The sequence below is a fragment of the Fundulus heteroclitus genome, chromosome 1 (genome assembly GCF_011125445.2).
Source record: "Fundulus heteroclitus isolate FHET01 chromosome 1, MU-UCD_Fhet_4.1, whole genome shotgun sequence".
Lineage (NCBI taxonomy): Eukaryota > Metazoa > Chordata > Actinopteri > Cyprinodontiformes > Fundulidae > Fundulus > Fundulus heteroclitus.
The window spans coordinates 16278317-16301228 of NC_046361.1; the positions used below are offsets into that span (position 1 = coordinate 16278317).

Sequence of the window (22912 nt, forward strand, 5' to 3'; positions counted from 1 at the left end):
AATGGTAGTAGCAGTAGTAGCAAATACTTGCAGTAGTTTGTGCTTGTGTTATTAGTTTATTGCAAACACATGAACAGTTTTGGGTTTCTCCAACAAACCTAACTTGGAGGAGCTTAATTAATTTCAGCTGCAGCAACATTTTGAGGGCACTTTAACATCTAACCCATGACACCCTAAATGGGTTTCATGTTCGACACTTTGGCTACTTTTTTTGTTGTTATTTTATGCAATTTTTTTGTATTTTACTTATTTGTTTTGCCATGTTGTGGTTTCACTGTTTTTTTTGACTTGATCACGCTGCAGACATAAAATTAGCATCTTCTCCACTGTAGCCTCTGTTTCAGTGATAGTGACATGTTGTTGCCTGTTAATATTTGCTTTTTTTCTTTTGCCTTCCCAGATGTCCCACGGGGAGGCTTAATTGCTGGTTTAACCTGTTTCTGATCAGAAGGATTCTCTCTTTTTTTTTTAAGTTAATAACAAAAGAAAGGATCATGGAGTATATAATGCAGCCTGTTGCATGTGCTCTGCTGTGTGCTGTTCGGTGTGTGTGTGTGTGTGTGTGTGTGTGTGTGTGTGTGTGTGTGTGTGGGGGGGGGGGGGGGGTGTTAGGAAAGGTGTGGGCGTGTACCTTTGCCTCTCAACCCCACACCTTTGGTTGGGGCTTTTAGGAGGGCAGACACCGAGGATCGTGGCGAACGTAATGTTCGTGATTTAAGCCAGTTTACCCTTGATGTTAAAACGGGAATATATATTCTTTCACCTTGACGCGCTTGTTTAGGATTAGGGATACCATCATTTTATAAGAAGGGAACGCGCCTCTGCGATCCGTGCGGACCATGTGAGCTCTACAAGGATTTCCAGCAGAGTCGATGGATGTACATTCTCATCTTACTATGATTCAGTTTTGGAGAGTTTGACGCGACTAAAAATGCTATGTTTCCACACAAGTATGCTTTGGAGAATACTGACTCTGATCCTTCTGCAAGGTAAGTTTTATAATACAGTCTCCTCTTTAGACAATATGTGGATTTTGGATGCGTTGTGCTTATTAGACTTTTTTTTTTCTTCTTTTCACGCCCTGAAGGCGTTTTGATGTCATCTGTGAAATCCGGGAGCTACCCTAAAAGTGTCCCGGACCCCGACGCATCCGATGCGTCACAGCCGTCCGAGACGTCCAGGTCCAGACAAAAACGCTGCACCTGTTATTCCTACACGGACAAGGAGTGCGTCTATTACTGCCATCTGGATATCATCTGGATTAATACTCCTGAGTAAGACAGGATCCTTTAAATTTTTGATCCGGCTATAATGTATTGGTTGCGGTTCATTGTATTTTATTGGTATTTTATCTGATATGAGCAACACAACGCAGGCCAGGTCATAATCATAGAGGGTAAATTACAAACTTTTTTTTTTTTTTTTTTTTTTTTTTTTTACAAATAAAAGTCTAAAATGCGAAGCATGCATATGCATTGAAATACCCGTGTAAAAACTGCAAAACCACCTCTCACTAAAGTCTCAAGCTGGAAATGTTTTCTGGTATCTCCTTTGCACATTCAGAAACTGAATGTTTTTGTCATTTTCCTTTGCAAAAGACCTCGTACCACCCCTTTTTTGGACTGATGGCATCTATTAGTCTTCACACAAATTCTCAGCTGGGTTTAGGTCTGGACTTTGTTTAAACCATTCAAACACACGTGCATGCTTTGATCTAAATCATTCCGTAGTACTTGTAGCAGTGGCTTTGTGTCAAGTCTTCTGCAGCCTCTAACACATTTTCTTCTGACATTGCTGTCAGCGCTATTACGCAGCATGATGCTGCTACCACCATATTTCACATTTTGGATGGTTTGTTCAGACCATCTTCTTCTAAATGTTTGCTGTGGACCCCACAGGACTTTCTTGGTAGTGTAGCAGGCAAAGTCGCTATCTTTGATATGGTGCTGGGTTCAAATCCCAATTGTACCAGGAAGGGCCTCTGGTGTATAAACTTTGAACATTGCTTCCTTCTTGCAACTTTCCCATAAAGTTGGGGTTTAAGGAGTAGTCCTGTTGACAGATTTCCTCTGACTGAGCTGTCAATGTTTGCAGCTCCTACTAGGGTTGGCACGATACTAAAATTTCAAACTCCATATCGACACCCAGGAAACTATTCGATACTCAATATAAACAACAATAATTAAAGGCAGAAAAAACATTTTACTAAAATAAAAACACATTTTTTTTGTTTTAAAAATGGAGCATTCTTTTTCAACAGAATCACAAATGCTGGTTAAATAAGTGTGCAAATAAATGCAAAATAGATGAGCCAAATATAAAAAGAATATGAAAATGGATCCTTCTCACAATTACGCACTTCACTATGAGATGTCACCAAAAATCCTATAAAGTATACTGAAACCTGTTTTTATAACACAAAAAATGAATAATTGCAAGAGGCATGCTTTGTAAGGGTACTGGATATTCAGTAACAGTGTCAAATGTGCAGCATAGATTGTGAAAGCATCTCCAGACAAGGTCCCGTCACATGTCAGCAAGGATGGGGTGAAGAAATTAAAATAGCGATTGGCTTGTGGTGGGTTTATGCAACCAAGAGAGGAGTCATTCATTGTAAGGGAACAGGCTGTTATCAAGTCACGCCCTGTCATATTCCCCCAAGGCGACGCAGTTTTGGTTCAAGTGATAACAAGCCCAGAGACTACTTGTCTTCCCCCTGTCTAAATTCAGATGCAATGGCTTTCTAATATCATCTGGTGGAACTTGCACCACAAGCCCTTTTCTACTGGACGTGCTTAGTGTTTCATCTGGGTCTAATAGTTTTACTGACGCTCATGTTTTTTATTGTAATTTTACTTGCCAAGAATCAATGCTCTTTTTTTTAAGGAAATAAATGGCTCACAGAGTTATGATGAAGCAAAAGCTACTGAGACAGAATGACGTAAAAAGGGTTTTATTGTACCATTAAGTTGAACACCGTTAAAGCGAACTCAAACTCAGCAATTAACATGAACTGAAACGTTTTGGACCAAAACGACAGTAATAAATTGGGTAAAAGTTACTGTTATCATCAACCAGCGCCAACTCCATAAAAACATGTTTAATTCTGTGCCTTGCAAAAGTAATCGTCTTTCATAATTTTCACGTCTGGTGAAGTTACAAATATTATAGCGACAGGAAATTTTGCAATATTTCTTGGGGATTTTCTCAATCAATCATTTAATCTTTATTTATCCAGCTCTTTTCATATGCAGCGAGGGCGACACAAAGTGCTTTATAAAAAATGTAAAAACAGGGGGCAAGATAAAACAACAAACCAGAAAAAAAGAGCTAAACAAGGCTAAGCATGGGGAAATGTGCTGTTAACAGAGGTGACGCTGCTTCAAAGGTCTGAAAAAAAGCTCTTGTAGTAATGATAATTATTGTATGATTGACATCACTAAGAAGTGAATAATCTGTAAAGTGGAAGGACTAGAAGGAATTGTTGTCAAAACACTGTAAACCCTCTGTGTGGTTGTAAACTAAGGCTGCACAATAACATGAACACATTCCTCCCTCCACCGTGAACTATGGCGGTAGCAGCATTATGCTGTGGGGATATTTTCTCCTGCGTGGACAAGGAAGCTGGTCAGGGTTGTCTGGAAGATGGATTGAGATAAATACAGGACAAACCTGTTGGAGGCCTAGAAGGACATGAGTATGGGGAGGAGGGTCACCTCCCAGAGGGACAAATACCACAACAAAACACACACAGGGCAGAGGTGGAATAGAATACTTTAGGTCAATGCATATTCATGCATTAGCGCTGTAGGCATTGCTGACCCACTCACCCAAAGGCTCGGAGACACCAGGCAGCGGAAGCAGCAGGACTTTTATAATTTTACTTGTAGCTGATCGTAGCTGATTTCCAAACGTTGCTGCCCGCGTGCCATGACACGTTGCTATCCAAATCACATTAAATTTTAAACTGAAAATTATTTTAACTTAATCGCTTGAGATAAAACAACAAACATTGAGGGCGGCAGCCGGATGACAGCGTTATGGTTATTGGTGGTTATCCTTTTGATCTGTAACCACAAAAACGGTCATATTTCAACTGCTAAAAGCAGGAGTGATGTAGGCACCTCAGAATATAAGGAATCATAAATATCCCAAGCTGACATAATTTCCTGCAGGGTGTTTTCCCATGTCAGAATGAGGAGAAAGTGCTTCGAGCATAAAGGCAGGCAGACCACAGACTAGAAGCAAAGCGTTAAAAAATAAATTCTAGCACACCTTTTTGTCAGCCTTGACACCTTCGTACCATATTCAAAGGAAGAAGTCATGAAACCCTCCATGTTTTTTCTTTTTTTTTTTTTCGTCTTCCTGTCTTCTGGTGCCAAGATTGCCACAGGCTGTCTCAGATAAACAACTCAATTTATTACTTCAAAGCATGTCAGAACAAACTAACATACTTCAAATACTGAATGAAGCAAGGAAATAGAATGCAACAAATTTAACACTAAAGGAGCAAATACATTTTTATGTATTGCAGAAATCTCTGATTGTACTTTACAAAATTAGTATGAGTTGGTCTTTCTTGAATAAATAAATCAAAAAAGAACAATGCATTTTTTGTAATAGTCTTTGTACATGAGGCACAGGATGTGAGTGTTACTTCTTTTCAAGTGTCTTGCAAACGTTTTCACAGCGTTTTTACATTTTGTACTGTGACCACCACACTCTCAATTCATTTTATTGACGTAGGGATGTGATTGACCAACTCAGGCTCGTGCATAATTGTAAAGTAGAAGGAAAAGGGTACATGGTTTTTGAAGGTTTTTTAAAAAAATAAAAATAAAAACAAAATAAATAGAAAAAGAAAATCCAAAAACTGTGATGTACATTTATTTTCAGCCCCATGCAAATCAAGACTTTGTACTATTGTCGGTCTTGTGAGAGATACTCCAACAAGCGTTGGAAGTCTAGAAGTGGAATGTTTTTAGCAGAATAAAAATTGAAAAGACAGAAGGTGGCCGAAACACACTGGAGCCATCTTGGAGCAGCATGGTTCTCTTAAAAAACAATTTTTTTTCTCTTTGGCGTTCAACCCAGTTTGAGCTGTTGGCATTTGAGGATTTTATTGTTTGTTTTTGTGTATCTGAATTTTATTTTACATTTTATTGCATTCGCTGTTACTAACCGACTTTTTATTCTGTTTTGAATAAGTAGTTTAAGAGTGCGTAAAGTGCCTATGCCAACTGAGCTGTATTTTAAAGTGCCATATACTGTAAATAGAGTTTAGAGTAAAGTTAAGATAATTGTTTGTGGCAAAATAGGTCGAACTTAGTCAAAATGAACGGGAATTGCCTGTAAACAACAGTTTCTAAATCCTGCTACTTAGAGTTAAGTCTGTACTTTGACTACAGTAAACATATAAATGTGCTTGATCTAAACTATTCTGTTGGAGCTCTGACAAAATGATTAGGGTTGCTGTCTTGCTGGAAGGTAAAACTTAGCCTGGGTCTTTGTTGTCCAGAGCTACCCTGTATTTAGCTCCATCCATTAATCTGTAAGCTGTCTGTGCAAATTCTCAGTTATCCGGGTCATCGCAACAGCAAACAGGCTTTAATCGGAGGCAACCGGACTTTTGCTCAGTTCTTTCTGAAAAAGTTTCCACACCCATCCAGGAGCACGGATAGGCGGCTCGCACTGGAGCAACCTGTAGTTGTTGCACTGCTGTTTTTAAGGACATGGAGGCTCATCTTACTAGGCACATTCCAGGTCAGATGCAAATGAGTGACCCATCCATCACTGTCCTGGGTCATTAGAAGCTATTGCTTGGTGTGAGTGGAGTACGTGGTCACCTGAATCATGACGAGACTGCTGATGTAATCTCTTTGGCACGTGTTGGAGGACCAAGCTGTAAACACTGGGAAGTTGGAAGTGCAATCCTCCACTTCTGTTTCGTGATGGTGTTTCTCTTTGGACCAAGATGGCTTCTTTCACCCCTCTTTCAAACCATCTGTTCTCCCTGTCCAAAATCTGGACATCATATTGCGTTGAGCGAAAGTCCACTTGCCTCCGATTTAAGCCTGTTTGTAATCTGTAAGCTCTGACCAATTTCACCATCCATCCTTGAGAAAAAACATCCTCACAGTGAAACATGGCGTGGGCAGCATCATGTTATGCAGGGTGATGTGGAAACACACGGAGTGTTTCCTTTTTGCCACACAGCATTTTGCAAGAAGATCAAAAACTAGAACTTGGGACTTACTTGGCACCTTCTTCCACATGTTTACTGTGTCCCTTGCATGACTTGTGGCAAACTGCAAACGTGACCTCTGATGGTTTTCTTCTTGCCACTCTGTCATTAACATGTACTACTGCTGTTAGTTGTCCTGTTGACAGATTCTCTTATGAGTTGTTGGTCTCTGCAGCTCCTCTATAGGTGCCTTGTGCCTCAAAGTTACTCACATGAGCTTTTTGTATACTGTAATTAAATCACACATAGTTGAACACAATTTATTTTTATTTACTTTTATATAGACAGGTGATCTCATTGAGACTGGTGGTCTCATTTAAAGGGGAGGCCTGTAACACAGACAGACACAAGGCATCAATTATATAAAATAACAGTAATCATAAGACACTATCTTGGCCTTTAAAAGGAAAGATAAAAAACAAAAAACAAAACTTGAAAACAAGAACACCCCCCCCCCCCCCATTTAATTTAAGATGTGCTTAAAATGTCCTGGAGGGATCAAACTGGACAATTCAGTTCTTGTCATTTTCCAGGATGATGAAATAGAGTAGAATAAGACATGTTTTTTTCAGTGCAAACTGAGGGGACACTGAAAATAAATAAAATTCTGTCTTTGTGACATCGACCGTAGAAAGGGAGACAGCAGGCCGAGGATGGATTTGCAAATTTTAAGTATAACTGCATTAGTAGTTTGATGATTTCCGAAATCCAGTTGGTTTCAATTTAATTTTTTGGGGGAATCAAGAGTAAAGGAGGCGGAATACAAATCAACACCACCATTTTCAGATTTTACTTTGTCAATAAATAAATAAACTGAGAACCATGCACCACTTCATACATATGCACTGTGCTGTGATTAATTCTAATAAGATACGAAATGTGACCAAAGTTCAAGGGATGCGATGATACTGTGCAAAAACACAGCCCCAGCAATTCTCCAGTGTAGCTACCTTTTTAGTCATACTTACAAAACTGTGATTAAAGATAATAGCCAACTCTTATAACCCATACAAGCACAGATTCCCTCCTCATAATGAAGGATGTGTTGCCCCAAACCATTGCCCTCCCTGACAGCTCATGGTAGCATTTTCCGATCCATTTGTTTTTGTATTAAATCTTAGCTCTGCCAATTGACACTGATCAGGCAGAAGGTTGAAGAGTCTTTTACCCCGAGGATTATCATGCATGCACCTGCAAACAGGCAGACTGAAGGAACAAGCAAGTACTGCAAAGTGGAATCAGCGGGCAGCATGTCTGTTACACTGCGGGTATTCAGTAAGATCCAGGCAGTCTGACATATTCTGACAAGTCAAGGAGGGAAAGCTATTTATCTGTCAATTAATCTTCTATTTCAAACGTCAAATGTAGCCTCCTTCACCCTCACGGGCAAGTCCTTTTTTTGCAAAGCACCCGCTGCGATACTCGAGAGCCGATTGCATTTCCTTCTTTTACCTTTAAGACGCTACATGTCAAAACACTTTTGCAGTTCTACTCTTCTTTTTCTTTTTTCAAATAAAATAATTCACAGATGGTTGAAAACAGATGAAACGAAAGAGTGGAAAAAAATTCTGGCTGACAGCATAAGAATTGCAATCCAGATGGGGGAATTGGCTTGAGCAGACAATACAGTCAAGGACTTTCTGAATTACTGTTGTAAAGTTGATTGATCGAAGTCGTATGTCAGTTTCTTTTTTTCACCTGCTTCTCTGGTATGGCTGCAATGTTTTACCTGACTTGTTCCTCTTGATAATTTTGCAAAAATGTTATTGCAGGTGCTCAAACTTATCAAAGACTGTTAATGGATTGGTATTCTTTTTTTAAAATGACCTTCTTGTATTACAGAGTTATACAAGAATGCAATTTTTATCATATTCTAGTTAAGAACATATATTGCAAAAGTTTGACCTTCTGTTCAAAACATGACACATAATTTTGCACTTTGGTCCTTCACTGCCACTGAATCCAGGTGTCTGTTTGCACTTTATCTCAGGCTCGCTTATAGAATATCTAACTACAGAGGACCAAAGAGAAGAAGACGTGATGTCTGTTTGCACGCGATATCTGTTTGCACTTTATCGTGATGTCTGTTTGCACTTTATCTTAGGCGCACTGTGCCTTATGGTATGTCTAACTACAGAGGACCAAAGAGAAGGAGACGCGATGCGGCTGCTGCACCAGCGACTGAAGGTGACCAGCCTCAGACGCCACGCTGCATTTGTGCTGTGACAGATGCAGACCCCGAGTGTCAGCGCTTCTGTCTGGCAAGGTAAGCCCCATTCCAACTGATAAAACCCTAATAATGTGATCTGTCTGCATTAATATATAAAGCTAACTAAGAGTAAATAATAGGGTGGGTCCACCAGATGTCCCACCTACATAGGAACTACCATCATTTTTGCCATTGGTAGTAAAAAAGTGTCTGACACACCTTTTTAAATAGAAATATTGCTTTAATTGCAGTGACTTAATCTCACTCTGCAAAAATTAGAAAAACCCAACCATAAATTTTACTCAGCACCAAAACAGTTTTTAAAAACTGAATCTGGGATGCCATCATTTTTGGCTCTCTTAATATATCCCAAACTACATGTTGCTAAAGTTTTTTTTAACCTAATGATTTAAGTTTGTAATGCGATTGAAGTGTAGAAAACTTTAATCAATAGCCACAGACTTACTTTTTTCTTGGGGTAAAAAGTTGCCATGGCACAGAGGCCCTTTTCTCTTAGACACTCTTTAATTTGTCAAAGAACACACCATTCAGGTACGGCTCATAAGCGTTGATGTTTATAAGTCAGGAAATGGCTACCCAAAAAATAACTAACAAATGTGCCTATATCCACACAAAATTGTCCTGTGACCATGAACAGTGACTGGGATGGTAAGAGGTGTAGAAAAGATATGTAAAAGACCCTCCAAAGCTCAAATGCTGCAGAACCGCAACAAATACTGAAAACCTGGAGTCACCAAGTCTGTGTAAAAATGCCAAATGCCAAAGAAAATGTCCTTCCTGTCCTACCATCCCAAACATAAGTATCTAAAGCTAGCTAGATGCTGCTGATACTGCATGCTTGCTTAGAGGAGACCAAGATTGAGCTCTTAGCAATAAGAATATTCCGGTCAGTCTGCTGTTATTCAAAGATTAAGTATGTGGAAAAGCACATCATTACCTTGAGCCACCACATCACTGCTAGGTTGGGTGGAGGCTCTGTCTTTTAGCAAGATAAAACCTAAAATGGTACTAATAGACAGCTCAGAAAAGGTAAAGAGAAGACTACAGTCATATTGAATAGACTCGATAACGCGTTCCTACAAGGCTTGTTTCTCAGATTAAAAGTGTCTTTAAGAAACAACAACCTTAAAACAGGGATAAAGCATCTTTTTTATTAAGCCTACATTTCACTATTGAAAATGTGTTTTTAATGGCCTGATGTAATACTCTAATCTTAAAGGTCATATTTTCATTATCTGTAAATAGTAAATCATTCTAATTAAGAGAAATAAAGGCTTTAATATACCAGTCTCTAATTAATCCATATAATGTGTTATGCTTATTAAATTAAGCTACTGAAATAATCTTAACGAGGCTTTTCAATATTACTTTAATGTTTTGACTGCACATAAGAGAGGACCTAAGATTCTGGACAATCGAGAGAGACTGCATCCTTCAAACTTGTAATGATTTTGACTAAGAATGCCCAATTGGACAAGGGGGATTATACAGAGTATTAATGGAAGGGGTGCTATTAATTATGTTACTCATGATGTCATGCAAAAGTATAAAAATTGCCACTAAATACCAAATAAATATATTGTAAATCGTTTTGGACACATTTATTATATTTACTATGGAGGACACTGGTGATATTTTAAAAATAAGAACTCAATCTATAAACACCTGTACAAAAGGGCAAAGATGCTACATAAAAAAATCTGTTTTTCAGTGAAAAAAAAACCCACCTAATTGACATTAAATATGTCAGATAATTCATGTTTATTGCGTTACAGAGGTTTTCTTCTAATATTTATGGATTGTGTTATCTTTTTGTTGTGTATTTCTGCTTCTGCTCTTTGACAATAGAGGAAGCCTGTTCAGAACACTACGCTCACTGATCACAATAGTTAATAATAATTCCCGACAAGGCGACGTTTCTCATTTTAAAATGAGTGGCATGTACTTCAAACGTAACAGGTTATTGGTAGTATCTGGCATTGATCACAATAATATCTTTCCCTGTACTGTTAAAATGTGTAAACTTGTTTATGTGTGCTTAGTCTCTGGGGCTATTGGATTCCCATGTTAAGCAAATCATTGGCCTGAATCCACAGGGCTCTTACACTCTTGGCAAAGCCTTTAAATTGATATTAAAAAATTCCACCCGTCCTTGTTGCTGTTGGGTAAACTCAACCAGCCTTGTTATCTGCGCTTATGAGCGCTTCTCCTTAACAAAGTGATTACTGCTTTCAGCCCTTTGGTTAAGCATAACTGTATGTGTACATGTCCCACATAAACCCGCCATCTTGTTTTCTGTTATCTGTTTTCCATAACTATTGGTTAATGCAGGACTAATTTGAAAGAGTATTCCTTTTAATAATACAGACATCATGTCAAATTTTCTCTTCAAAGGCTGCATCAGACTTGACCTACCAGGAGTCTCCACAGATTCCCCCGCCTCGGATGGCGTCGCCACAACCATTCAGCTTCTGCTGTTCTTCCTAGGTCAATGGATACTTTTGCTCCTCTTTATTCTCTTGCCTTCGCCCTCCGTTTGGTTCCTTGCCTCCCAGGTACAATCTGTGAAAAGGAAGAACTTCGGCGTTGCGCACTGCCAACATTCCTCAACATCAAAACTCTTGGAACAAGTTAGATCAGGCCAACAGGTTGCAAGAAGTCACCAGGAAAATTTGATGCAGAGCCCTGGAGGCTATTCCTTCTTTGTGTTCCCTTTTGAGAGAACCAAAGGGATTGCTTTTCCTATAATATCAACACAATAGCCAATGACTTTGCTTATGTCAAGCTTAATCAGACCCACTCTTGGTTTTGGTTTGTCCTTTGTCCACCGGATCTTCCAAAAAAAAATTCAGTTGTCTAAAACCAATACCATTGTAATATTCAATCTGTATCATCTGATTGAATTTGACTTTGTAAAGTGTCTTGAGATGACGTGTTGTGAATTGGCACTATATAAATACTATTTAATTTAATTGATTTGAATTAAATATTAGAAAGTAAATTCCACAGAAAGGGTCACAAAGCAATAAGCATCCAAATAAACCATTGAAAGTAGAAACAAGGAATAACAACGTGATATAAAAACATGGAAACGCATAATAAGATTTGGGACACAAATGTACTGGATCCGACCATTTATTTAAACTTTTTAAATACTTTTTTTTTTCTTCCAGATTATTTATAGTGTATAGGAAATGTGCTGGCTACCCAGTTTATAGGTACACCTCTGTAAAAATGAGTTGGTAGCTTCCTTTTACCTTCAAAACTGCTTTAATTATTTGTTGCAGCGATTCGACAAGGTGTTACTTAGAGATTTTTGTCTATGTTGGCATAGTTATGTCATTGCTGTAGATGTCTTGACTGCACATCGAGGATGTAAATTTTCCATTCCACCACATTGTAAAAAAGTCTCTTTAATTTGAGATCTGATGACTGTGGAGGCCATTGGAGTACAGTAAACTCACTGTCACTGACTGAAATAGGCGGTGGTGTTCAAACAGTGTACTAAGGAGCCCAAACTGTGCCAGGAAAATCAGCATCACCAGCAGTCTGGACTGTTGATACAAGGCAGGATGGGTTCACACTGTTTTACTCCTAACTCTGACCCTGCCATCTGAATATTGCACCTAAATTGCTACTCATCGGACCAGGCAACATTTTTTTTAATGCAAGTTATTATTTTTTCAGTCTCATCCGCTGTTGGTTAGCCTGGGTTAATGGTAGCTTCAGTTTCCCGTTTTTAGCTAACAGGAGCGGCTTCCGATGCCGTCTGCTGCAAGATTTGAGGAGTTGTGCATTCAGAGATGGTATTCCTTGGTTGTATCTATTGCTTATTTTGTCTACACAACTGCAATTCACCGGATATACATACACATATATATTTATATACTATATTTTCTGCCCCTTCTCTGTAAACCTGCAAGACGCATCAGCAGTTTCTGAAATATTTAGACCAGCCCATCTGGCACCAAGAACTATGGCTAGTTTCAAAGTCACTTAAATAGTCTTTCTTCCTCATTCTAATGCTTGGTTTGAACTTAAGCAAGTCTTCTACACCAATTTCAGATACCTAAATTCATTGAGTTGCTGCCGTGTGATTGACTTATTTACTGTTTGTTTTGTCAAGCTCTTAATGTACTTAATCATCATGCTGATAAGGGTAAATAGCTGGTCCTAAAGGAAATAAGATGATATTTACACCTTCCCACTGAAAGAATCTAATTCTATGTACATTTACTGATCCACAGTGACTGTGTTATCCAGTGTTCTGTATACTCTGAATCCCTTTACAAACTTGTACAGAGATGTCGTTTTTGCAGGACGTGTTTGGCTTTAAATGTATTGCATGTTAATATGACTTACAATGTTCTATCAATCTGTTATTGACAGCAAAACCCATAAAAAGCTCAAATCCATCAAGGACACAAGTCTTTTAAGTCTCATTGCTTAGGGTGAATTTATTTCCATGTGTTGCAGATCTCGATTATTTTCAGAAACTGTCTGGATATTAGAGACAAACATAAATAAGTGCAGTGCATTTTATAATGAGTAAACCCTGCCATTCTTACCATTGTAAACTAACCTGCCCTCCTGTGCCTCAAAAATACCCATAAGCACTTCATACGACATCTCTTAAACTGTGATGTGGTGAGCTGTTATAGAAGATCGACTAATATATGTAATGTAATATTTTTGTAGTCAACAGAGAATAATGCTAGCTTTGTTCTTTAAGTGAAAGATTTCCGAGCTAAAGAAAAAAAAACTTGAAGTAGCATAATGCCAAGGAGCTAAACCTAGTGAAACATAACCTCATCAAATACATATGTTCAGCTACTTCGAAAACTATACACCATGAACAACCCTGCCTCAGTCAAACAATCTGGTTTCATTCTCCTGGGGCCCTTTTACCCTTCCAGTGACTACTACCTTAATTATCTCAGTTTCCTTTTAGCACTGCCATCAAAACAAGTAGATACTGAAAAAAGATTTCACTGTTGATCGGATAAATAGTTCTCTTGCTAAATGAGGAAAAATAAAACTGCAGTATTAGTTGATAATACACATTAGTCTGTGCACAAACAGCTTTTCTTATATATTTTGTAGGTCGTATACTAGCAAACCCAACATTACAAGATTTAAATACCCAATGGTATTTAAATCTCATTTAATTATAGAATGTAGCACATTCAGCTCCTCTATCTTCTATACTTTTATCCCTTCTAATTCAAATAGAAATAAGAAAGAGGAGAAGTCGATGATTTTGTTAGTGTCTGTTCTGAGGGGTCAGTGCTTCCAATAGGAAGGGCTTTGTCTACATAGAGAGGAACACGGTAAATGTTCATAAACGATTAAGAAAGAAATGTGCATCCACACATGAAGATGTAGCAAAACTGAAAATGCTGCAGTAGGTATGCCAGACCCTTTGGTGGCGCTGTGACACTGACAAAGAAACATGCAAAAAACATGGTGCATGAACAGACAACTAAAGAAGTAACCACAGCAACACAGGGGGATCAGACACAAATATTTAACCACTTTCAACGCCATGTTCATGTGGATTGGCATACGCTGTGTAGAGCAGGCTCGTTAGAAAGGAAAAGGATGCTACTAACAGCCATAAAGCCACAACACTGGACGGCGCCATCTTTGTTGTTACTTGTTTGAGTGAGGTGCAAGCGGGTTGGAGAGAGGCGATGCTATAACGTCATTGTTTAAGAAAAGATGCAGCTCCCACGCAGACTTGGAAAAATTAAACCAGCGTTTTGAAATGTATCCACTTTGGGATGCATTTTCAAAAAAGTTCTTCCAACTTTTCTTCCAAAACACTGCATTCATGTGGACGCACAGCCTAAACCACGAAATACCTTTGCAGATACACCTAATCCTGTCTCCCAGTGGACAAGCCCTTAGAGTAGTGTTTTCCAACCCTGGGCTTCAAAGCACACTGCCCTGAGTGTTTTAAATGTTTCCCTGGTTTAGCACACCTGATTTCAATTGATGGCTGACAATCATCTGAACCAGGTGTGTTAAAGTAGATAAACATCTAAAACATACAGCACAGTACCTTAAGGACCAAAATTGAAAAACTGAATTAGAGGAGAAGTTTTAAGACAAAACACAGCAAGTTTCTTCTAGGCTTTCCATTGGAGACAGACGCTTTAGCTTGGATTATGCTGTTTTTACTTTTATGAGAAATACCGCATCCACTGCCACATGAGTTCACTAATCATTACCCAAGTCCTCACTTGGCAGAGCCTTCTTTTGACATCATGACAATCATTTGGTCAATAGAATTGCCAAAAAGTTATTTTCCAGCTCCATATCTTTGAGGTTTAACGCCTTCCCACAGATCCTGGATTGTTTTTAGGTATGGACTCTGGTTTGGTCATTACAACATGACAAAAACAGTGTCCTCTCTTGACGATTACTTGACTATTCTACCTTCCTGTTATTCTTCTTTTGGAAAGTGTGCTGAAGGCCAAGTTTTCCTCCAGATTGACTTATGTTATTCTCCAGAATGCTCTGCAGTCCTCTTCTTCAAGTGTTCTCCAAATTCCTCATTAGGTCATCCTGATCGTTCTTTGAACAAGAAAAGACTGGCAGACCAGATACTCACAAAACCTTGCATTCCTAACAATTCCTCTGGACATAGAAGAATACCTTTGTCTACCAGTCCCTGTCTTAAAGAGATTATTTTCTTTGGTCAAGTACATTGTTAGTATTCTGCATGAAGACTTGGCCTTGAGAAGCACTGGGCCTTCTACCAAGACAAAACTTAAAAGCAGTTAGAAATTTGGTAGCAGCATTTTTGAAGTGGACCAGTTCAGACCTGACTACTATTCATAATCCTTAGGAGGAACCTAAAATCAATAAATACAAGAACCCTCTAAATCATCAAGACTTGAAGAAAAGAGGGTTCTCCAAATAGGGAATTCAGTAAAGCATTTAGTTACTATGTATGCCCATCAGTAATAGCGTTATGATCGCTGACGGTGAAGTAAATGACATTTGATCACTTCTTCATTGTGGTGAGTGAAATTTATAAGGCAGCAAGTGAAAAGAAGTTTGACATTGTTTGAATTCTTACAGCATCTCCAAAACTGCGCCTTTGACGGGGTGTTCCCTGTCTGCAGTGGAGAGTCTTTTATCTCCTAAAAGTAGTTCAAGGAAGAAAAACAGGGTCACAAAAGCCAAAGTGTCATGGACAGTCGAGGGTGGCTGATTCAAGGTAGTGAGTGGAGGCTGGTGCGTGTGTTTGGATGACGTACAGTGGCTAAGTTTGCTGACAACATTAATGTTGATTCTGACAGAAATATGTCAGAATACAAAGCACACCATTTATTACAAATGATGCTAACCATTAGCATCATTTGTAATAATCCTTAATGGTTAGCATGGCTGCTAACCATTAATGATGGAAACAGTATTACCTGATGGAAGTGGCTTCTTTAAGCAGGATAAGTAATGGCAACAAGTTTGAGTTGTTGACATGGCCTCTAAATTCCCCAGATCTAAATCCGATCTAGTAGGATGAGCTGGACAAACAAGTCCAAATCACAAAAGCCCAGTCCTTGCAACCTAAAAGACCCAAAGGACCTGTTGAAAACATGTTGGGACCAACTATTACAGAACGCCTTTAAGTGGAGTTTATGCCATGATGGCTCAGGGCTGTTTTGGCAGCAAATGCAGACTTAACATACCATCAGACAGATGGTCATAATGTTATAACTTATGGGTGTTCATTTTATGCATAACTTTAGATATGGCATAAAATGTAACACTGATACTTATATAGCAATGTTTTTTCAGTGGATTGGCTCCTGCTATAGTTCCACTTAGAAACACATCAACCCTGATTCATAAATCTACAGTAAATGATCCTAACAACTTGTAGAAAAGCTTGATTTTAAATAAGTTGGGCCTTAACTGAACCCACAACCAGAGAAGGTGGAAACTGCATGGACACTAAATAAAAATGGCAAAATGCCAATGGACTTGTGAGTGTTACATTCTTTTAAAAATGTCATGTTTATTTTAGAAACACAAGAAACTTTCTGTTGTTTTGATTTCATCCAGTTTTTAAGTATTCCCAAAGGATCCAGTGTTGAACATAAGAATTTCAACAAACAAATACTGTGTATATTATGTATGATGTATAACTTGTATATACATTTATGATTGCTGTATCTATACATTTCAATACAATACCCTGTATAACGGGACAATGCTAATAAAATAATAATGATTGGAAGTTTCCACTAATTTGTCCAGCCAGTTAAACAGTTTTCATTGTTATAACAGATTTTGACTTAAAGGGAAATAGATCCTCTTACTTTCTTGTTACTACTCATTGCAAGAATCTGTTTATTTGTTGTTGTTTTGTTTGCTTGTTTTTTGCTGTATTTCATTTTGAAATAAAGGTTTAATTCCCCCTTTGACAGTGTACACGATTCTAACTAATCAGAACACAGGAAATTAAAATACATTAATAATTTAGTAATTTTATATGTGACCTGAAAAAAGGAATGTACCTAAATTGGTAACAAACAACTGTAGATGGTGATGTTTTATTATTTTGCCATTTCTTTTGACACAATTTGCAAATACATGGCAAAAAAAACGTAATTTGTTTCCTCAAATATTGTTTCCTACTACTTGTAGCCTTTAGTCATTGGTCGGAATCACAGAGTAAAACATACACACAAAAAGTCTTACAGAATGCAAAAAAGATACTCCAGATGATCTCTTGGTCACATTGAGTATTAAATTGCTTACTGTCAAAAGCCCTGCAAAGTACTTCAGCTTTCAAACTAAATTGGCTGATTTAATCACATGTAATTATTTCTCTATTAATTAAAAGCTGATATTAGCCTCAATATAATCTGTGTATTAATAAAATGTTCATAATAAAACACTTATGCAGGCAAGCATATGTAGAAAAGCTCTGAAAAGATATGCAGCACCAACATGCTGTGATTTGGTGCCTTTTCTACCTGTCACCTGTTTATCTTGTAAACGTGAAGAAGCAATTCAATTATTTTCATTCTTGAACTAATTTTGTGAAAATATATTTTTTCAACATGCACAAATACTGATATAGTTTAGTTTAAAGTGTTTTTCACCCCAATTGAATTCAGACATGTTCTTTTATTTATCCAAAATAAAGCAAAAAGCATAGTCCTCATTAGAAAGAAAAACAACTTTTTTGACCTTTGGCAAATATCTTCTTTCTTGAGACAAGAATTGCAAACATTTTCACATCTTGCTGTTGCTCCTTTGGAATGCATACTCGGATGAATTTTGCCATACAAACACCTTTTTCCTTTCAAATACAAAACAAAGAGTCCTCTGAGCCTTTGAAACCTTAATACCGTTTAACATCCAGGAATGTTTCGCTTTGTCCAGCCTAAATAAGCCTACCCTGGAGCCTCAGAGTAAACCCTCTCCACTCGGAAAGGCATCGTTCCCACAGCACACCATGGGAAATAACGTTGAACAGACATCCTGACCAAGCCTGTTCAGGGTCTCAACCCTGAACAGACCTGTTCAGGGTCTCAACTCTGTCTTAAAGTTTGTTGTTTGAGCCCTGGTTTGGTAAATGAATAGATCCTTTGTGTTGCACAGTTAATATGAAGGACTTTTCTGGTCATACAAGCATCAAGATTGTAACATGGTATTTATAATCTTCATTGTGTGGTTTACATTTTCTGTATTGCATGTCTTTTATATGTAATTTATCCTTACATATGCACTGAATGCACTGAGCATACTGTCTGTAACCATTAACTTGGTTATTTCAATTCTATTGGAGGACAAAAGACCAGCATAACTCCAAAAACGACTCATTCTGCTTTGCGTGTATTTGGGCTGATAACATCCTAACATGCATACAAATCAAAGTGATTGGCTAGCATTAGCAGACTGTGTGGGGTTGTGGTAATGTTAATGGCTTTGGACATAGATTTTGTGTCATGATTAATGCCTGTTTCCTCTCTGCCTCCTGCCACGGCCACCTGCTCTGCTGCAATCAGCCTCAGGCCTCACACCTGTGCCCTGCACTATTTAATGTTTTACTATTTAATGTTTGTCCACCAGATCATCGAAAGCTTCTGCTGGTGCATAGCCAGTGTTACTTCCTTATGTTTGCCTGATCTACATGTTACAACCTTGTTTCTTTAACCTCGATTTATATGACTCTCCTTGCAGTTGCTTGATCTCTACAATTATTCTACTCCACCTTATTTCTGATCTCTGGACAGCGACCATTTATCTGTGCTCTGACCTCCAAGCCTTGCCCACCATCTGGATTTGTAAGCTAATGTCTGCCTTCACATGCATGACCCTTGCCTGTCCCTTAGACTTTGGATAGTTTTTAGAAAAAAAAAATGATTTAACCCTGTTTGCTGGATAGATTAATAACAAGTTTAAAGGGGACATGTCATGCTTTTTAAGGTTTTCTTTTGCCACATTTAAATAATTCAGTTGTAGTCTATATAAAGTGGAACTGCAATGCTTTGGTCCGAAATCCTCGTTATTGTTGCCCCACAGGCCTCTCTTTTACTCCTGTTCTGAGGTGCGCCTCAGAGCAACTCATTTATGTGCTGTCTCTTTAAATACAAAGGAAGCACTTCTCACCCAGCTACCCCTCTGGTCACAAATTATTCTACTCCACCCCTTTTGTTGTACTATGCTGGGTGGGACTGTGTAATGAATTGTGCAGGTTAATGCAACCAACAATCGAACATTTTCACTTATCCACTTGTGGCTTTGGCATCCTTAGCTTGGACTACAAAATCGTGTCAAAAGAAATTAAAATGTCAGATTAGCAAAATTGGTATGCCGCAAGTCCATGACCTTGTTTAGCAGCTCCTTAGCAAATACCTTTGCATAATTGTTCAAAAGATGCAATAGAGAAAACTGAACAGCTTGAAAAATATGTCAAAAAAACAATATACAGCTGTCTATGCAGCTCCTGGAGAGACTAAATTAAACTTTTCTGCACTTCTAGAGATCCCAAGTTCCCAGCAAATGTGTTTCACTTATAAAAAAATGGATTTTGCATGATATGTACCCCTTAAGTTTTTGGTGAACTTTGAAAAATAGGAAGCCTATACAGAAGTGGTCTTTGTTCTGTTCCCTATTTGTTCTGTTCCCTACCTGCAGAACAAGGCATTCTTTCCAGCTGATGCACATTGATGTGGTATTTTCCCTCAAATACTTTAACATTTTGTGATAGACGCTGGAGTTGTCTTTTAAAGTTCCAAGCTGGCATTACAAGTAAGGCAAAATGAAGCATATGACGATAGCAGCCTTAGCAACTGTAATGGTGTGGTAATAAACTATATGATTTATCTTAACCTGTCTAACTGAATTATGACTGATGTAAATGTTTAAAAGGCCTGGTGAGCAACTTCTCTGTCACAATTTTCAGATCGTGTTTGAGTGACAGTTAATCATGTAGTGCTCTGCAGGGAGTAGATCCAAGACTCTTTCAGCAAAAGATAATAAATGGATCAAGTGAAGTGTCGGGATTACTCAGCAACAATCCAAATAAAAATAAAGCACCGTATGCACAGATGGAGTTTTGATTGCTGAGCTTTTCAATCAGCACACATTGCGTGTAGAGAACTTGAAAAACTGACCAGGTTCCATGCCAAAAAATGCAGACAGAAGGAGAATAGGATGGTTCATTTAGTATTTAATTGGGTGAAAAGAACACTTGTCATTTTATTTTTAGACACCGTCTAGTTTTGTCTAAGTCTTATCCTTAGATGTGTTTAACAAGTTATTAAGCATGTTTTGAATAAGACCAAGATTTTAAAATGGAGTTTTCAACTATAATCTTTGCTTTCTAAGTTGCAGCATTAAAAAAGTCTAAATTAATTGGTGAAAACTGTGAACTTTATTTATATTCTTAGAAAAGTATTATCCAACTTGTAGAAATTTTTCTAGATTACATACATGTTTTACATGACCAACTGCACTTCAAGCTATTAACCGTGTAACAATTTCATGGAGTATAACCTTAATTTGTAGAGACAGCATTTTGGATAACATCTTGATTAGCAAGTGACAATTTCATCTAAAGTTTGAAAAGGTTAGGACACCCTACGGAAGCCTGAGGGTTTTCTTACATGTATGGACATATAGCTATTTAATTTAAATGTTAAAAATACTGAGAAAGTGAAATAATATCCCAAAACAATGAGAACGCATCAGATGCACAGATCTGTGTGCAGTTTTGTGTGGTGGTTTGGTGGTGCATTCTCTCCTTTCTCCAGTGATGTGCGACTAGGCGGCAGCAGCACCAGATGATTCCCATAATCCGCAATCATGTGGGGCTTAAAAGGAAGCAGGAGGCAGATGGAGCGGCAACCTGACTGAAAACTTGATCCTGTTGCCCAGTTTCTTCCTTTCAGAAACCCCCAGCTCGGGTTACTGGAACTTCACCCTGCTTCTTCTCCATCACTGCTTTTTTGGAAGGATACAAGCCGGTTTCCCAGACTGGGAACTCAACAGCACTCCTGCTATCTCCCGCTCTGGTACAACTGAGGATGCTGCCAGTTTGGTGCTGGACCAGAATTGAGACATTTCCACATCTTGCTTGTGTGATTGTCAGATGAGGCCTCATGAGGCATTGAACCACTTGAGCCAAGTGCTTCAGCAAAGGGTTAATTTCTTGAAACTTCATTTCCACATGATCAGGAGCAAATTAACAGTCAGCACTGCAAACCATGCATTTTGAGCGATACGAACAGAGCGAAATGGGCGAATAGAGCCAAACTGATACACTCAAATTCAACAATCTGAACTTTTTTCAATTCTTGTGATGTTAAGGGTCCTCCTCATCCGTTTATTTCCATGCGAAAATGTTTATGTTTCTTATTTAGACCGTACAATTAGGCTGTGTTTCTATTGGGCAATAATGGATTTACTGACCAAAGACAAACGGACAGGCGCTCTGCAGCGGGTATAGAGCGCATGTAGTTGGTGTCCTAGAAGATGATCCATCCTCCGACACGGGGAGGCAGGTCCTCATACTGGGTTGTGGACAGATGGATGTGTAGCTGGAAGCAGGTGGTGGTACTCGCTGCATCTGATGCGTCTCTGGAGGATCTGGTGGATCCAGGGGCGCTGACGCTGCTTTTTGGGTTTCCAAATTGGATACAGCATCGTGACTGACTCTGTGAAATTGAGGTCCGGCATGGTGAGTTGAACAGAGAAGAGGAACCAGCAAGCAGATAGAGACTCCTCCTATTTGATGATGCAGTGATGTGAGCTGGGAAACTTTCCCGCTTTGTCAATGCAAATTATTTGTTTGTGCTCGGTGTGAACGCACCTTAAGTTGGAAACCTTTGCTCTAACAAAAACATGAAGGCCAGACTAAAGTTTGACAGAGAGAATGTAGAAAAAGATCAGGTCTTCTGAAGCATTTCGGACAAATTCAACTTTGACTTATGTGGACACCAGAATAAGAAACTATTTGACATATATCAAATACAGCATTCTAGAAAAAGAGCCTCCTGTAAAACATCAAGCTGGAAGTGTCATGGTTTGGGGATGCTTTGCAGCTGCAGGTCCTGGTCAGCTCCCCAATCAGATAATCCACAATAAATCTTATTGTAAGACATAGCAAAATGTGGAGGACTCGACCCTGCAATATGAAACTGACCCAACACATACCAGGCAATACAGTAACAGCTGGATGGGAATAAAAAAAAAAGGAAAGTCTTGGGCTGTGTCACAGCCCAAATCTTGATCTTATTGAGACGCTTTGAGATGAGCTAAACACGTTTTAAATCCCTCGATCATTTCACAGCTTAAAGTGACAAGTGGAACAAACCTTTCTCAGACCAACATAAGAGATTGGTAAATGCTTACAAGAAGAAGAATAGGTGATCAGAGGACATGTGGATCAGGTATGGCAGAGGTAAGGCAGAGCAGCTGAAGGAGGGAAGATGATTAAGAACAGGACAGAGAAAATAAACAGGGGAAAGTAACTAACAGGGATCTAAGGCTACGTTCACACTGTAGTGAAATGCGTCCCAAATCCGATCTTTTTGCCCGTATGCGACCCATATCTGTCTTTTTCATGGCAGTGTGAACGGCCCAATTTCAATCTTTTCACCCCCCAAAAAATCCGATCTGTGCCACTTCCATATGTGGCACTAATTTTGATATGTGTTGGAAATTTTTCAAAGCGTCCGCTTTCTGAACGGTCATGCTGCATTTTATCCATCTTTCACGTCACGCTCCTGTCTCCCACTGCACATCCACGCAGAGTAGTAGCAGTTAGCGCTCCATAAAAGACCGTTGTTAATAGCTGTGCTGCTTTCTTCTTGCTATGAAGTGGTCTTAATGTTGTCAGCTCCCCTTGTTCAACAGCTTTCTAATAGTATAGATTAGAAATAGCTTTCTGCTAAAAATTCAGATTTCTG

At 38.7% G+C, this 22912-nt stretch overlaps 1 protein-coding gene across 2 annotated transcripts; it reads left to right on the forward strand.

The window, feature by feature from the left end:
• Positions 1-753: 753 nt before the first annotated feature.
• Positions 754-11321, forward strand: edn3b (endothelin 3b). Of its 2 annotated transcripts, none has more exons than XM_012873453.3 (4): positions 754-989; positions 1088-1274; positions 8349-8510; positions 10869-11321. In XM_012873453.3, the coding sequence occupies exons 1-4, from the start codon at positions 932-934 to the stop codon at positions 10882-10884; spliced, it is 423 nt and encodes a 140-aa protein (XP_012728907.2). In that variant the 5' UTR covers positions 754-931; the 3' UTR covers positions 10885-11321. The 2 variants fall into 2 exon arrangements, with proteins under 2 accessions (XP_012728907.2, XP_012728908.2); XM_012873454.3 differs by having other exon boundaries at positions 8382-8510.
• The last annotated feature ends 11591 nt before the right edge of the window (positions 11322-22912 follow it).

What these genes read in the sequence shown, in the direction of transcription:
- edn3b (XM_012873453.3), top strand. Translation starts at nt 932, where the DNA reads ATGCTATGTTTCCACACAAGTATGCTTTGGAGAATACTGACTCTGATC. An exon ending in GACTCTGATCCTTCTGCAAG is followed by an intron (nt 990 to 1,087) that starts GTAAGTTTTATA and finishes CACGCCCTGAAG; the next exon opens with GCGTTTTGATGTCATCTGTG. An exon ending in ATCTGGATTAATACTCCTGA is followed by an intron (nt 1,275 to 8,348) that starts GTAAGACAGGAT and finishes ACTTTATCTTAG; the next exon opens with GCGCACTGTGCCTTATGGTA.